At 46.8% G+C, this 17,017-nt stretch overlaps 1 protein-coding gene across 1 annotated transcript; it reads right to left on the bottom strand.

The window, feature by feature from the left end:
- Window positions 1-8,811: 8,811 nt before the first annotated feature.
- FATE1 (fetal and adult testis expressed 1) lies at window positions 8,812-15,889 on the bottom strand. Its single transcript, XM_007094821.3, has 5 exons — window positions 15,582-15,889; window positions 14,440-14,567; window positions 10,606-10,712; window positions 10,120-10,198; window positions 8,812-9,378 (listed from the first exon to the last, which is right to left on the bottom strand). Exons 1-5 carry the CDS (start codon window positions 15,685-15,687, stop codon window positions 9,247-9,249), a joined length of 552 nt encoding a protein of 183 aa, XP_007094883.2. The 5' UTR covers window positions 15,688-15,889; the 3' UTR covers window positions 8,812-9,246.
- Window positions 15,890-17,017: the final 1,128 nt, after the last annotated feature.

Below are 17,017 nucleotides of genomic sequence, written 5' to 3'. Positions count from 1 at the left end.
TTGGGTAGAGTGTCCAGAAGGGTCCTGATACTGTAATGGAGAATAATTCATTCCTATACTGAACCCTGTTCTGGTCCCACTGAAAAAGTCTGAAAAGCAAAACTCAAAAGGATCAAACCCTTTCCAAATAACTTAACTTCACCCCAGAGCAAGACCCAAAAATATTTTTAAAAATTAAAAAAAAAGTATCCAGCATCCAACAAGGTAAAATTCACAATGTGTGGCATCCACTTAAAAATTACCAAGCATACAGATAATGTCTCTATAATGATGAGGAAATTATCTACCAATTAAAATAAATCCAGAACTGATACAAGTGTAAAATTACCAGACAAGGGTATTAAAATACTTAACTATATTCCATATGTTGAAAAAGTTAGGTAAGAGTATGGAATATATGAAAAGACCCAGATCAAACTTCTAAAGATGAAAACTACAAATTCTGAAATGAAAAGTACATTAGATAGAACTAATTGCCAATCAGATGTTGCAAAGAGCTTAGTAAACTTGAAGACAACAAGTTTCATGTTGTTTAATGTATTTTATCTAACATAATAAAATTATATAAAATGAGGGATGCCTGGGTGACTCAGTCAGTTAAGCATCCAACTTTGGCTCAGGTCATGATGTCACAGCTCACGAGTTCAAGCCCCACGTCAGGCTCTGTGCTCAGAGCTCGGCTGATAGCTGAACCTGCTTCAGATCCTGTGTCTCTCTCTCTCTTTGCCCTCCTCTGCTGGTCTCTGTCTCTCTCTCTCTTTCTCTCATTCACTCTCTCTCTCTCTCTTTCTCAAAATAATAAATAAACATTAAAAATTTAAAAAAAATCAACTGTCCAAAATGAAGCACAAAGAGAAAAGAGAAACAGGAAAAGAAAGAGCAAAATGTCAATGAGCCATAGGACAACTTCAAGTGGCTTAATATAGGTTTTGGTGAAGTTCCTAAAGGAGAGAGAGAAAAATATATATATTTGAAGAAATAATGGCCAATTTTTTTCAATTTTGAGAAAAACTATAAGCCCACAGATACAAAAATCTCACTGACCTAAGCACAAGAAAAATCAAGAAAATGATACCAAGGCACATTATAATCAAATTCTGCAAATCCATTGATAATGGAAAAATCTTTAAAGTAACCAGAGAAATAAGACACATTATGTACAGTCACAAAAGTAAAACTGAAGTCAAATGTCCAATAATAAAGGTAGGACCTGATAGTAATAAAGGCAAAATCTGTCTCTCAAGCTTTCCTTCCAACTTCCAACCGGACATCATTCTCTAGTTCCCCTTGGACAACAGCAGTTCACCTCATCCCAAATCACACTGAATTCACCACCACCATCAGCCTTTCAAAAGACACTTGTGACCGACTGAGACTTCAAGCCTTCAGCTTCTGGCCTTCAGTGTGCCTTGGTACTCAAGCTTCTTCCTGAAGAGCATGTCCAGGCTCAGTCTCCCTGTGCACAGCTTCTCACCAAGTTTTCAAAGTCCTAGGGTGAAATCCACACTATGCCACCTTTCTTGTCAACACCGTCCTGCACTAGAATGTGCACTGCCTGAGGGCAAGCATCAGTATCTGCATTGTTAGTCACTGCATCCCCACATAGCACTGAAGCTGGCTCCTGGAAAGCACTGATATACACATTGATGAATGAAAGTAAGGAAGAGATGGAGAGAGGGGTAAGAAAACATAAACCTTAGTGCAGTTCTCAGAAATCTCAGAAGACTCAGCTCAGAAGAAGAAACTGCTAGTAGAGAGACTCACTCCAGTGCCGCTTCCTGGAAATCTCATGAGTCCCTCCAGGTGACCAAGTATCCCAACTTCTTTTACAGTCCAGGCCATCTTGGCCTCAGATTCAAGTTAATACCAGCCAGATTTTTTATTCTATGATTAGGAAGGGAATTCTTCCATGACTGACAGCCTAGAAAGGTGGGCTCCAAGTCTCAGCCAGAAGCTAGTGCCTCAGATATTCAATCCTAGCCATTACAGCAGAGAAGGTCCTAGGCTGCAGGCAAAGGATAGTACCAAGAGGTGAGTCATGCACACCATGGGTGGCTGGGAGGTAAGGGCAAGCAAGCAGGAAAGCAGGGAGGTAGGCAGGCAGGCATACAGTGACAAGAAGAACCAAGAAAAAGCTAGAACCTGGGGGTACAGAGGCAGCTTCTCACTCATTCAGTAGCTATCATGTGCTGAGTATTTGACCTGAGTTAATTCACTTCATCCTCACAATCTGACGAGTCTGATACTATTATTATTCCCACTTCACAGTTTCAAACCTAAGCAATCTGGCTCCAAAAGCACACTCAGCCACAGGGCCAGCCTGGAAGGTGAACAGAATCAAGAAATCGGGCATGACTACAAAGAGGAGAATTAGGTCATAACTGCACCAGGCACTGCAGGCTCTTGTAGAGCTGAAATTGCAGTGACTCCTTGTACCTCAGGCCTGGAGGGACATCTGAAAGGGGCCCAGCTATGGCAAAGGAGAATTAGCAGGAGCTCAGAGTGGGCAACAAGCTGGAGGTGGAGTAAGTACCTGGAAGGCAGTAAATCCTTGATGTTTATCCACTTTTGGTTATCATCAGCCACCCTGAGGTCAGGCTCCAGCATAGCTTCTTTAAGAAACAGATGCTTAAGAACTATTTGTTGAATGAACAAAGTCTCCAGAGAGACAGGGCTTTGTACAAGAGGTCTAGTAGGCCACCATAGTTGACCATTCCTTTGGCAATGGGCTGCAGCCTCTAGTGTAGACACCATGACATCAGAAACTTGCCATGGTTTGGCTTCTTTTGCCAAGACAGAATTCATTTCTTTACAAACTTGGGGTTAGGGCATTATTTCTGACATCAGCCACACTCAGTCCATACCCCAGGGGAGGGAGGCTCTTCCTAGGACAGGCTGGACCTTAGAGATAGTAGTTCATATCCCCAATACCTGTTGTCCCCACTGAGAAGCCCCTTCTGTGCTCCACATCCCCAGGTGCCCATTGGCCATCTCTATCTCCTGGGGGCAGTCATTGCGCCTTGGACTCAATATGTCCCAATCTGACATGACCTTCTGACCCCAGCCCCAACTCTTATCTCCCCAGTGCCTTATCTTGAGAAAGCCACATCTCCCCCCACAGGTGCTTAGTCCAGAAAGCTAGGAATCATCCTTGGTATGCCCCACCCCATCTGTAAATCCTGTTGGTTCTACTGCCGAAATCTTCCTTCAGTACCTTCTTTCTTGTCTAGCCTGACTGCTGTTGCCTTAGGCCTGGCCTCAACCCTTGTCACAGCCTTCTGACTCTTTGCTTCTTTGCCTCCAAACCCACAGCCCTACCTCGTCTCTACCTTCCACACTGCAAGAGTGAGTTCAGTAAGTCTATACCAGGGTCTGTCACTCCTGCATCCAAAATCCATGGAATGGGCAGATGCCCTCACCTTAGAAATAAACTTTTTCACAGCAGGGACTTGTCTATTGTGTTTAGTCATTAATCTCAAAAGCCTAGCCCAATGATAAGCACATATGTATTTGGGAACTGAATGAACGAACAAATGAATGAATTTCCTGAACTTGCACTTTCCCAAATCTATATCTTGTTTTATTTTCACTTTTACCCACTTTATTTGTATCATAAACTTGTCATTTCCTTACATGTTTATTGTCTATCCCTCACAAGATAGTTACATCGACATGAATAAGGATATGGTGTGTTAAGTAATTATTGAATGGATATATGAATCATCTACATGACAAATTCCAAACTCTGCATTTGGGCATTCAAATCTCTTCTGGATTTCACCAGACCTATCTTTGCAGCCTCATCTCTTTTGGAACCATCTCGTGTTGGAGCCTGGTGGGGTGTGGCCAGGTCTGGTCCTAGAAGTTTTGAGGCCACCATAGCACCTAAGGGCCAACCAACTATACACCCTGTCAGCCACAGTTGGGGTTCAACTCAAAGCACATGTATCCAGTCCAAGCACTTAATGTCACTCCCTTTAGGTAAGGCAGCCGTCACCCTGGAGGCTTCACCTCACAAGTGGTACTAAGGGCTCTTCTCATGCTCTTTCAACAGCAGGGACAGGACACTGGCAGGAAATCTAGAGACTAGGCCACCTCAACAGTAGCTGCCTCTTATGGCCACAGGCCAACATGGATGGAGGGGACACTTCCTGGCCTGGGGTCAAGCTGCGATAAAGGGCAAGCTCAGGTGAGATGCAAAAATGAAGAGCCTGTCCCTGCCCTAGGTCTGGGTCTAGAATCTTTCCTCAGTCAGAAGCTCCAAAAACGTGATTGCAGATGCAAATAGTAGAAGGGCTGGCTCCCAAAGCCTGAGAGGCCTGTAGTGGTAACTCTTCCTCAAGGCTCTGCTGAAGAAGCCAGAGTGAACTCAAAGGGCTGAAAGCAAAGACTGAAATCCCAGTAGGAGTTCTGAAAGAAGCACTACATAACCCCCACCCCTACTCCATTGTTCCTCATATGCAAAGAGCCATGGAGCTCCAAGTGGCACACTCCCCATGCTCTGAGGCTGGGATACACAGAAATGCCCTGGGCTAGGCAGACAGTGGAGGCAGGTGTAGGAGGTAAGACCCACAAGATTCTCCTTCTCTCCCACCAAACCCTGTCTGGCCAAGCAGCCCCTCAGCCCCTCTACTTCAAGCCTCCTCAAACCAGTCTCTTCCACTCTCCTAGAAGAGAACAAAGACTCAGCAGCCTTGCACCAAGCTTAAGATAGAACTCTGTGTCTACATACTCCTAGAGTCCCCAGGATTTCATTCAGCTGCTATGACAAGGGACAATGGTTCCCCACACAGCCACTTTCCCTCAGCTTCCTGGGAAGACCAATCACATGAAATACCATGTCAAGACAGGCTCTAGGACCTGTACACTTTCATGGGCTCCTGCCCCTACCACATGGAGACCACCAGCCCTGGCCACAAGATGGTGTCAGCCCTTGATCAGTGGCTGCCTCAACCCAATGCCTGTCCCTTTCCTTACCAATCAGATGGTTTCAGAGGCAGGCTGTCCCCTGGCCACAGTCAGCATCCATTGGTCCATCTGTGAAGCCTCCAATCAGAGATAAGACCTTGGGGAATCATCAGCACTTGATGCCAGCAGTTACCTCCTAGTGCTCCTAGTCCCAAGCCTGTGGGGTCCCTTAATCCCCACCCAGCTGGGAGCCCCCCAGTCAAAGAGCTTCTCCACGCTCCCTGACACCAACAGGAGAGGCTGGCAGTGGCCCAGAGGAGCTCATGCCCACAGCTGCAGCAAGCTCAAGACCCTGGCTCAGAGTGGCACCTCCCCACTGGAGAAGCTGCTGGGCCTGCTGGCTGGATGTGTGACCTTGTCACTGTGGGCCTTCTACACCTCAGGCTATAAGCAGGTAAGGGCTGAATGCTGTGCTGCCTGGTTGTGGGAGCTGCTTGTCTGCCCATACCTAGGAGCCAGCCCCTCCCAAGCTCCCTGAGGAGCCCTCGCTTACATGGAGCATGCATCACTCAGGGCTTTGCGTCTGGGGACTCAAAGCTGCCAGCTCACTGCCCCCATGCAGCTGCCTCCTGGTCTTGGTCACAGTCCTGGCCAGACTACCTCAATAGATGGCAAACCAAGGAGAAACCTGGGAAACAAAAGAGATTCTTGGGGTGGGACAAGGTTGGAGAGGAACCCATTACTTCTTCTCCAGCTCTGTCTGAACTTGGACTCTAAGAGGGGCCATGGTTGGGGAAGTGAAAGAAGTCAAGGACCCTTGGGTGGCAAGTCATTAAGTCCTTTGCAAGAGACCGGGATTTCAGCCTGCTACCAGGTACAACAGAGCCCCCTCCATGCACCTCACATCTCTCTCTCTACATGCCCACCTTCCTCTTCCAGGCTTCCCCAGCTGCTGGGAAGCCAACCTGAGACAAAACTAGAATATTGAGTTTCAGCCTTTGCCAGGGCTGATAGGGGTTTAGGGACGAGTCCAGTGGGACAAACATGACCAGAGGCTTACAGTTTTCCTTACCTGTACACACAGCTGGGGAATTACCTCATCCCTGAGCGGGTTGCGTGGGGTGGCTTACGTGAGATCGTGTGCATAAGGCCCAGGACACAAACAAGTACGTGTATCTGCATGTGACAGTGACAGTTTGCAAGGATGCACACCAAGCTGAACATGGGAGTTAGTTCTATAGAGGGGCTTAACATTGTGAGATAAGGGGATTTGTTAGCTAAACCTATAATGTTTGTTTTTTTCAGAAAGATATCATCAAGCAGGACTTGTGTAATTATTTTTTAAATGTAATGTGCTGGCACATAGTAGGTGAACCAAAGAAAGTAGTGCTCAGAATTGACTTACTTTTATGCCAAAGTATTTTCCACAGGGGGCATGTCCTAAAGACTAGACTTGTATGACTAAGGCAAGGCCAGCCCTCCTTTCAGGAGGCAATCAGGCCAGAATTGCTCTCCAGGGACCCTGGTCAGAGGCCATCCTACCAGACCTTTACTTCTACTAAATGCCAGGGATGCAGAAGGCAATGGAAGCAGTGCCTTCCTTCTAGCAGCTCCTGATCCAGTGTGGGCATCAGCTATGTACTCCTCTAATGCAAAGCCTGGGCAGCCCATAGGAAGTTTCATAGAGGAACGATAAACAGCACACTCCAGAAGAACCCCTTCCACCACATCCAAGTATAAATGAGTCTCTCTGCTCCTCCACTTGCCCAAGAAGTTCAAACCTTCTTGGGAGATGGGTTGGGCTAATGCTGGAGTGCTTGGGCAAGGCCAGAGCAGCTTGGCAGGGAAACAGCATCAAGGAAGCAGATGCTCCCAATGGATTATAGTCAGAAGGCCTAGTAGGAGGTGCCAAACCCTATAATAGGGCCCATAACAGAACTCTGCAGAAGGACCCACTGCCTGTCTCCCAGGCTGCCATGGAGAATAGCATAGGGAAGCTTTGGCTCCAGTTCCGCTCTGGAGGGCTCCATAGATGGAGTGGGCAGGCAAGACTGGTAGCCAAGTAGTCACACCGCAAGGCAAAGTATGGAGGCCAGCCAGGGCCCAGGCAAGTTCTCCACCTTAGCTTACCTAGCCCGAGAAGCATTTCTCCAGGGGGCTGTCACACTGTTTGTTTGCAACTTAGCTAAATTGCTCCCAAGAGTAAACCTTTGTTTCACAACATATTTTCAGCCAGACTTCTTTTGCAAACATGTCCATGTCTGCTCACACACACATGCAGACCCATGTCCCAAAGGCTTGCCCTAGGCTACAGAACCCTTCTCTTCCTCTGAGCCTTTTGTCATGGCCAGCTGGAACAGAAGAAAGGGGTGGATTTCAAAGAGCCACTCAAGGACAGACCTCATGGCATCCTTAACTCCAGGCCTCTACACTCTGCTTGGCTGGTCTTCCATGCCTTCAAAGGCAGTGGGAACTTTGGCCTTGTCGCTGTTCCCCTTAATAAGTCCCTATACTTTGGGGCCTGGTCTGCCTGAGGTTGTGGGGAGGGAACGGGTGGCCTGCAAAGAAGTCCTCCAGCCTTACTCTTAGCCTTCAGATGATTATTGTGCTCTAGGGCCCATTTGGAGGAGGCACAGAGGCTTCAGCTTCTCCCCAGGCCTCTTGGATTTCCCAACTAGAAGCATTTGTCTCTAGAGCAGCAGCCCTCTCCCCATTTCACCGAGGGACTTCCTCTGGCACCCCATTACCCTCTCTACTTTGAGACCAAAGAGGGAAGCCCCCAACTGTTTCTTCATTAAGTGTTCTTGTATCCACTTTCAGCAGGGCCCAGGCCCCAATGGCCACATGTATGGTATCCCTCAGGGCTGACAGGAGGTTCCTAAGACTCAAGAGTAGAAGAATCCCCTCATTTTATGGGGACCACTGAGCACCAGAGATGGGTGGGACAGGGGCAAAGTAGGCTCATGACTCAAGTCTCTCTCTTTTATTCCCTCCTTCTTTCCATCCCTCTACCACTATCTCTCATCCTCCTTCTCCTCTCTCTCTCTCTCTCTCTGCCCCCCACCCCCTTTTCTCTTACACACACATATAGTCATGTTTATTTTATGTCTAATGACTAACATACTCTCTTACTTTTGTAGATGGAGAAGCCTTGACAGATTTGGAGGATTGGGGAAAGTCCAGTTAGCCACCAAAGCTGATGAGTAGCTTCTGGGTCCCTGCCCCCCAAAACATATGTATTTATCCCTTGGTCCCAGGAAAAGGGGCAACAGCTCTTCCCAAGGCCTCCTGGAGCTGAGCACAACTGCCTTTATATTCACTCAGGCCATGTCCTACTGCCCTACCAGCAATCCACTTTGAGGTGAGCTTCACGGGGTCATGAACATGGGGGAGAGAGGTTCAAGATTCTTCCATGTGGCCTTGCATCCAGCCTCTAGAGTTGAGTTGGGGCCTTGTCCCCATCAAGTCTATATGAGACAGGCAGAACCCTAGCCTGGGACACAGGAGAACCCGTTCTAGCCCTAACCCTGTCTCAGTATTGTTGGATGACCCAGGACCATGTTCTCCCTCTGCAGGACTCAATTTCCTCCTGGGAAAATAGAAAAGTTTCTGGTCCCTTCCAGGAGATTTCCTCTGATTGAGTGCCTACAATGCCTGACCCATACAAGCTGCTGCAGAACTTCTTCCCCACAAGCACTCACTGGAATAAACCCAACAGGAAGAACTTTGTCAATCCCTGTCCCTAAGCAGGCTCTCTATCTGGGCAGGGAACCTTGGGGAGGAGGGGGAGGAAGGAACCAGGACTTCTTGGGTGTGGCATCATCCCAGTCCCTGCAACAGTGACTTTGTTCAGAGGTGCTGTCCTCACATGAATCCTGGATGTAAGAAGTTCAGACACCAGAGTTTGCTGCTATCAGTGAACTTTTATTGAGCATGTTCTCTATGCAGAGTCCCATACACAACATGGAGAAAACTGGGAAGACACAGACAGCCAAGTCCCTGCCACAAAGGATGGAACAGAAGGGACTCTTAGGGCAAAGAGGCAAGGTTTAGCTCTGAGATGGTCACCATGGAGCTGTGATGGACAAGCAGGAAGCACTTGCCACTGTGGGGGCCACATGCCACCCTCCTCACCTTCCAAAGTGGCTGCGCCTCAGCCCATTCAGACCTCTACCTCCCAGCAGCCAGGGCCTCCCCAGGCCAAGGGTGTAACCAGAGTTGGAAAATGGCCCTGATGCTGCTAAGAGCTGCTGGGAGATGGAAGGAGGATGCGCAAGGGTGGCCCAGGGAGAAAAGGGAAGAAAAGGAAGGAGAAGAAGTCTCAGGAAGCAGGAAGCATCACTGGCGCATCCACAGCCACAGGTTGACGACACAGGCTGACATCAGCATGGTGAAGAACAGAGTTTCCCTGTGGCGCCAGGTGGCACCCTGTTCCTCCAGGGCTCGCAGCCGGCAGGTGATCACGTGCAGCTGCAGAGACCAGGAGGCTAATGAATGACAAGTCAATGGCTCCTGGAGAAGCCCTTGGCTCACTACTAGGGAAAGTATGAACTTAGTACAGAAAGGGGATTTGATGTCCTTTGGTAGGCCAAAGTGCCTCTGGGTGAGAAGCAGACAGAACAACTGAAACCAGGGGGCTGGGTTGGGCCCATGGGACAGATGTCCAGGCTGTTTGTGTTCATAGGACCAGCCACTTTGCCCACTCATTGGGTGTTCACCCAGTTGTCTAGAAGAAGCCAGCCTATCCCAACTGTGCTGGGGGAGGTGAGGAAGGGCATTTCATTCTTGGGGCAGGCTGGCATGAGGGCATCAGCAGCACCAGACTGAGGACTCCAAGATGGGTGACAGGGGCCGGAGACAGCCACCAAGGTAGATGCCCCTCTGGGTCCAGGGCTGCTGTGTTCTCTTCTTGAGAAGACAACTCTTTTCCCAGACCTCTTATCACCATTCTCTCTGCACAGACTTATAGCCTTTTCTGTTGCCTCTTGGTCCTCCTTTTGGCTTCCACTATTCCCTTCCACATATCAGGAAGAGAGGCAGGGCTGAAGCTGCCATGAAGGTGGGTCACTAGAGGCCTGAGGCCTGGGAGGAAAGGAAGGGGAACGTGACCTCAACTCTGCTACTAGAGGCTAAGATGACTTCAAAGAGGGTGGTCTCATTGCTGTCAAGCCCCACCCGCCCCAAGATACCATGAGCATAGGAGATGCTCACCTGCCTTCTCATAACTTCCATCTCTAGTTCATTTAGCTCTTCCAGGCCAATCTCTGCCACCCTATCTGCCTCTGGGTTGCTGGGAAACAAGAAAAGATAGAGGGTCAGAGCTACTGGTGGTCCCAGGCCAGGCCTGGCAGGGAGCACAGGAAGGCCATGAGGGCAAGCAGGTAAAGGCACGGCCTCTTGTAGACAATGACTCAGTCATCCTTGAGTCTTTCCCTTCACTGGTAAGAAGGTCCTGGGGCCTCAGGGCTGGGAACCAGCCCAGCCCAGCCTCAGGTTGCTCGGAGTCCCTGAATGGGCAAGAGGCCAGGAGGATCAGGGGCTATGGTAAGGAGGCAACAGAGCCTCAACATTCTAAGCATGGCCAGCTGCTCACAATACCCTCCTGGTCAGTCTGCTTGCCAGTCCATCTGGCCCACTGTGGTTCCTGGCCAAAGAGCACCAGCTTTCTTTCTGCAGGGTCCCTGGGATCTTTCTTACCGCTCATAATGGAATCTCCTGCTTTGGAAGCCACCAGGATACTCCCAGGGGTTGGCATCACCATGGTCTGGTTCTTTCAACACTCTGGGTATTGACACCTGGGGCCCCTAAAGAAAAGGAATGGTCAGCAAAAGTAGACTACTCAGCCCCAGCTGAGCAGCTGCCCCACACTGCCCGGGACCAATAGTGTACCCATCAGGAGTCACGTGCTACCTGTTCCTCTTAAATCACAGGCTGGCAGCTTCAGACCACTAGAGGAGCCTGGGAATCCCACAAGTTGGCTATCTGTCACCACTCCAACCTACCATGCTCCTCAGTAGTTTCTGACCATCCAGGCTGTGGGGAAGGAAGAATAGTGACAGGGATCCCCATCCTCTGCCAGCACTGTCACATACAGACATCAGATGAGTCCAAGATGAGAATGGAAAACCTCAATTTTAGAGCCAAGGAAATTGAGGCCTGTCAAGTGACTGCACTTCTTCCTAACGACACACAGTGTCTGAGCTCAAGATAGAACCCTAGCCACTGGGAAACAATAGCCTCTTTCTGTGTGTGCATGACCATTCCAGGGGCTTTCATTTTTATCCATCTGCTAACGACTCCCTGGAGTGGATGTCTCTGGCCAAGAGTTCTTCACTTAGTAGCAATGTGCCTCAGTGGTCCTGTTAGGAAATGGCAAGTTAGGAGGCATGGAATATGAAACAGCTCCTGGCCGAATTAACTAATGCCTGAAGCCTAGCTGCTGGAATTCTCACAGAGGCTGCAAAGCCTCCTGCTTGCTCATTACAAAAGATGAGCTAGCAAGAAAAAAAAATGCTAGCAGTCGTGTGAGAGGCAACAGGTGGTGAGAGAGCTCAGCAAGGCTGCAGCATTCAGAAGGTGTTGAGAGCAAACCAAGGGAAGTGGGCCTATGGCTCAGAAGCAAATGGGGAGCAGTAGATCACTGAATTCCCCTTCTGCCAGTGGCCAGAGAGGACCCAGATGCGGAGGCTGCAGGGACACTGGGGTGGTCTCAAGGACCCATCAGGGGATGGAAGGGACAGGGGCCTTGGCTGAAGGTCTGTAAATGGAACAGCTATCCAGCCCTCTCACCCAACCTGGCTGTCAGCCAGGCAGTTCCCCCCAAGCCCAAACTTGAGCTAAATGGATGGGGGAGAGGGGTGGTTGTGCCACAAAACAGAGCCCTCTCCATTCTGGCATTTACAGGTGCCCTTTGTACAGTCCATGTTGCTAAAGTAGAACTTAATGTCTCTCCGTTCTCACCAACACACAGAGTTCTGGGTTGGCTGTATTTGCCTCACTCTTTCTTTTTATGGTTCTATTTGCCTCACTCTTAATGAGAAATAGACAACCAAGTCTTGCCTATCACCTGAGAAATATCTGCAGCCCTCCTATGTTCTTAAGAACAACAGTAAACTGCATGTGGCCTCCATACTCCATTTTTTATAATAATGCAAAATTTGTCGTTCTCAGAAGTGCACACAGATATTGGCATGTCTTTTTCTGTGTGAACCGTACTTGACAGCAATACTACTATTTGATTTTCCTCTTCATCTTCTTCTTGAGATACTTCAAAAATAGCATAAAAGTGACAGTATTGTCAAGAAAATCCCAAGACTATAAAAGGGAATTTGATTGAGAGTTTCTCCTAGAATAATTTCCACACCATCCCCTTGATTTTCCTACAGATTGGGATCAGAAGGACAAAAAGTTTTTTTGAGAGATTTGTAGGTACATAAGGATGAGAAACTGGTGGCTGGGATTTGTTTGTTTGAGATAACATAGTTTGTTTTTAACACATAAATATACAGGAATTAATGTGACAACATCTGCAAGTCGATGATAGCCTATTGTGGGTTGCTCATCATAAGGCCTAACTGTTCAAAAACAGTTGTCTTGTTGCTTTTTTGTTTTTAATTATGGAAACTCCCCATTTAGAATTACATGCATTGTAAAATATAACATTTTATATCAATTTGATAGAGATTAAGAAAATCTGTGAATTTCAACAAGTCATAGCTTCCCTCTACTATTGCAAAACGTGTTATTTTTATTTTCATGTAATTTTCAAGGCACACTACTTTTCACCCCCAAAACAGAAGAACAGTATTATTAACTTTTTTATCTTTTCATGTTGTGGTTCTCTCAGAAGTGAGCACAGTTCCATTCATTTTTGTTTGTTTTGCTCAAAAGTAAATAATAAATAGAATTGATAAATCTTAATTCTAAATGTCTAATTTCTAAATTCAATATGTTTTTTTAAAGTACTCCTGCGGTCCTAATAGGTAACTATAATTACTCCGGAGTTTATACCCCGCCTCAACTGCCCTCCCAAGCCCACCCCATTCTGCCTCAGTCTCAGGGGCATGGGTGGCTTGCTGGAGCCTGACCTGATGGAACAACTTGATGTGGCTTCTACCTTTGGACAAAAGAAGCCAGTTCAATATTTCTGGCTTATTTTCATTCCCAGGAGGTCTCTGGGAGCTCTTTTTCTCTTTATTCTTTGGCAGTGGAATCACTTGGGCATTTTATTTTAACTCATTCCCTAGAACAGGGAGGCCTCCCTCCTCTCCAATCTTGTTGCCTTACCCCCACTAACTTCTGCAACACTGTAACAACCATGGTGAGCTGGTTAACAGAATCCACTACAGAACTATCAGACTCAAGTGATTCCCTAGAATCATCAAGTCATCCTCCTCTCCAAAATAGCTGCCTTTTTCCAGTCCCCTTTACAACAATATGGCCACCATTTTTTTTTCTAGAACATTCCCTCACCCAGAGTGAATGTAGTTTAAAGGATTAGCTACAGAACAATGGGATTCAGGTGACTTCCAAGAATATTGAGTCTCCCTCCCTCTCTAACCTGGTTGCCTTTTCCCAGTAATCTTTACAACAGTACAAAAAACATTTTAGTAAAACTTTCCCTCACCCACAGTGAAAGTAGCTTTAAAGGACTGGCTACAGAACTTGAGACTCACATGATTCCCTCCAACAGTCAAGTTCCCCTACTCTCCAGCTTGGTTGTCTTTTCCCAGTAACTTTTGCAACAGCATAGCAACCACATTTCTAAAACTTTCCCTCAACCACCAGTGAACATAACTTCAAGGACTGGCTACAGAATGAGATATTCCCTAGAACATTCAGGTCTCCCTCTTCTCCAAACAGACTGCATTTTCCCGGTATCTTTTGTGACAATATAGCTGCCTTTTTTTTTTCTAGAACATGCCTTAACTCACGTTAAATGTAGCTTAAAGGATTGGCCACAAAATAGTCATATTAAGTTGACTGGATTTCCTAAAAGCCAGGGAGCATAGGAAACTCACTTGCCTTACTTTGTCCCACTCGTGAGTTATGTTATATATATATATATATATATATATATATATAATAAATATAAATAATATATAAATATATAGCATTATAAATATAAATAATATATAAGTATATATTTAATATAATATATTCTATAAAATATATATTTATATAGAGAAATGTATAAAATACCTATAGAAATTTATTTATTTATTTATTTATAGAGGAAAGTTTCATTTCACACACACTAGAGTTTTGCAAAGTATACATGTAGTCCCCAAGTAATATGTGATTCAGGTGTTCTGCACTCCCAAGTTTGAACTCCCAGCCTACCAAAGGATGGCCCTGACCTCTCGCTGGACCTCCCTACCTTCATTGCCCGAATGACACACAGGAGTTTCCTTCCCTCTCCCCAAGTCAACATCTGGCTCTACTCAACCTACCATTGTCAGGCTGCAGCCCCTACAGCCAGTACTCCCAACCCCAACCCAGTCACTGCATGCCAAGGCCTCCATACAGTACCATTTTCTTGGCCCGGGTGGCAGTCTTATTCCAAACTGGTTGGCCTGAACCAGAGTCAGCAGCCTTTGAATCCAATTTTTGTCGCCAATGAGAGGCACCCAAGGGCTGGGATCCACGCTCCTTCATTTCTAGGGAGAAGAACAGAGGTCCCAGGAACACCCATAGAGGCTGTACCAAGGCTTCCAGGGCACAAGACACACCAGAAAGAGGACAGGGTCCCCAAACTTCTTAGGAATCATTCAACACTCATTCACTGCTGTCTACTGGCAGATCTCAGGCCCCAGTCTGTTCATCTGTTCAAAAGTTTAGCAAGTATTTACTGAGGGCCAAGCTCTGGACTAGGTTACTGGAGGGAGAGCAATGACCAAGAGACAGGATTACAACAATCAACTGACTGCGTGTGCACAGGGGGAGTAAGGGGGCAAAACAGAAAATAATCTGTCAGTGTAGATTCAGATGAGGGATACATTCTCCCAAAATGATAAAAACAGAGCAACATGACAGAAGGTAGGGGCTACTTCTAGAAAAGTGAGAAACAACATTGAAGCAGAGACCTGAAAAAGAAAAAAAAGATCCCAGCCATGGAAAATCTAAGGAGAGTATCCCAGGCACAGAGAACAGAAAGCACAAAGGCTATGAGGAAGAGCCAACCTTGGAGTGTTGTAAGGACAAGAATAAATGCAGTTTGCAGTGGGTCGCCATGCCACAGTATGAAATATGTTGAGGTGGTGACCTTGATCAGTTCTTATAGATCACAGAAAGGAGTATGGATTTCACTCTAAGTGAGGAGAGACATTGAAGGTTTAGGAGAGAGAATTGATCTGATTAATCTTATACATTGAGCCCTCCGGATGCTTTGTCATAGACACAGTGGTAGCTTGGACCACACATATTGGTACCATCCTACTCTCTCATGGGCTGCAAAATGCTCACATCATCAATTCCTTTCCCCCAGATTCCCTGTCAGTCAAACCACAAATACATGTATATGCACACCAAGGCACAGACACACACACAGCCACACATACATGAAAACACATACATGCATATATATGAATCTGCCCAGCTATACACACACCTTCCCCACCACGATGGCACAGGTGCAGACACCCAAGGAAAGGGAAATTTCACGGGCTCCTCACCTGCTATCACTAGGTGCTCTTGGCTTTGCACACAGCTTCCAGGAACCAGCTCTTCAGCCATGGACATTTCCATCTCCTCCTTGATTCTATAGGGGCCTCCTGCCATTGCAGCCAGTTTTTTACTTTTAAACTATGGCCAAGGATACACAGGAAGCAGGGCACAGCAGAGGCACTTGGAAAATCAACTCTTTAAGGGGTAGGAGCTCAAGTCAGATATATCTTGGCATGGGGGTGGAGTCAGACTCCATCACTGGGCTCAGGCCTTGCACCCAGCACATTCTGTTCTTGTTGTATCTTGTTGGCTGGGTCCACAGCCTTCTCCCCTGCTACCCTGTAAGCAACATAGGAGAAGAGATAAGTGTCAGAAGCTTTGCCTATGAGAACTACCCTGGCTCTCAGGTCACCTGATTTGGCCCCATTGAGAGGCCACCATTCATCATTTCTAAAGAGAGGCAGGTACTGGCACAGGAGCTCAGAGCCAGTAAGTAGCCAAAGCATGGTTATATCCCAAGCCTCGCATGACTTCTGCAAGCCCAGCTCTGGCTAGTAATCCAGGCCACAACACCCTTCAATAGGCATCCTCTGCAGAGCACATCCTGTCTCCCACAGTCTGGAGTTCCCAGGCAAGGGAGATGGTCTTTTGATGCCCTCGGTCAGCCTGAGCAGGAACCATGAGAACCAAGGGAGGGAAGGCAGGAAAGAAGGGAGCTGCTTGCAGCCAGTGGAGGCCTTACCATCCCCAGGCCCTGGAGTCCCTGGTCTAAGTCCAAATTCTCCCTCAGTTTTCCTACTGATTAGCCCACTGTGAAGGTCAAGTTTACTTGTTTGCTTGGGTAGTCTATAGTTCTCAGTTATTCCATCAACCACTAGTCTAGTTGTTGCTGTGAAGGTATTTTGTAGTTGTGGTTAACATCTACATTCTGTGAACTTTAAGTAAAGGATGTTACTAATCCTAGATAATGTGAATGGGCCTCATCTAATCAGTTGAAAAGCCTGAAGAGTAAATACTGAGGTTTCCCAGAGGAGAAGAAATTTTGCTCAAGTCTGTAGCATCAGGAAACAAAAGCAAACATAAGCTACTGGGACTACATCAAAATAAAAAGCTTTGGCACAGTGAAGGAGACCATCAGCAAAACAGAAAGGCAAAAACAGAATGGGAAAAAATATTTGCAAATGATGTATCTGAGAAGGGGTGAATATCCAAAATATATAAAGAACTTATACAATTTAACACTTAAAAAATCCAATTAAAAAAGGGGCAGAGGACTTGAATATACATTTTTCCAAAGAAGACATACAGATGGCTAACAGACACATAAAAAGATGCTCAACATCACACCTGTCAGAATGGCTAGAACTAAAAAGACAAGAAATAGCAAGTGTTGGTGAGGATGTGGAGAAAAAGAAACCCTCATGCACTGTTGCTGGGAATGTAA

Source organism: Panthera tigris, chromosome X (genome assembly GCF_018350195.1).
Source record: "Panthera tigris isolate Pti1 chromosome X, P.tigris_Pti1_mat1.1, whole genome shotgun sequence".
NCBI classification, from domain to species: domain Eukaryota; kingdom Metazoa; phylum Chordata; class Mammalia; order Carnivora; family Felidae; genus Panthera; species Panthera tigris.
This window is presented reverse-complemented; position numbering and strand designations above follow the sequence as displayed.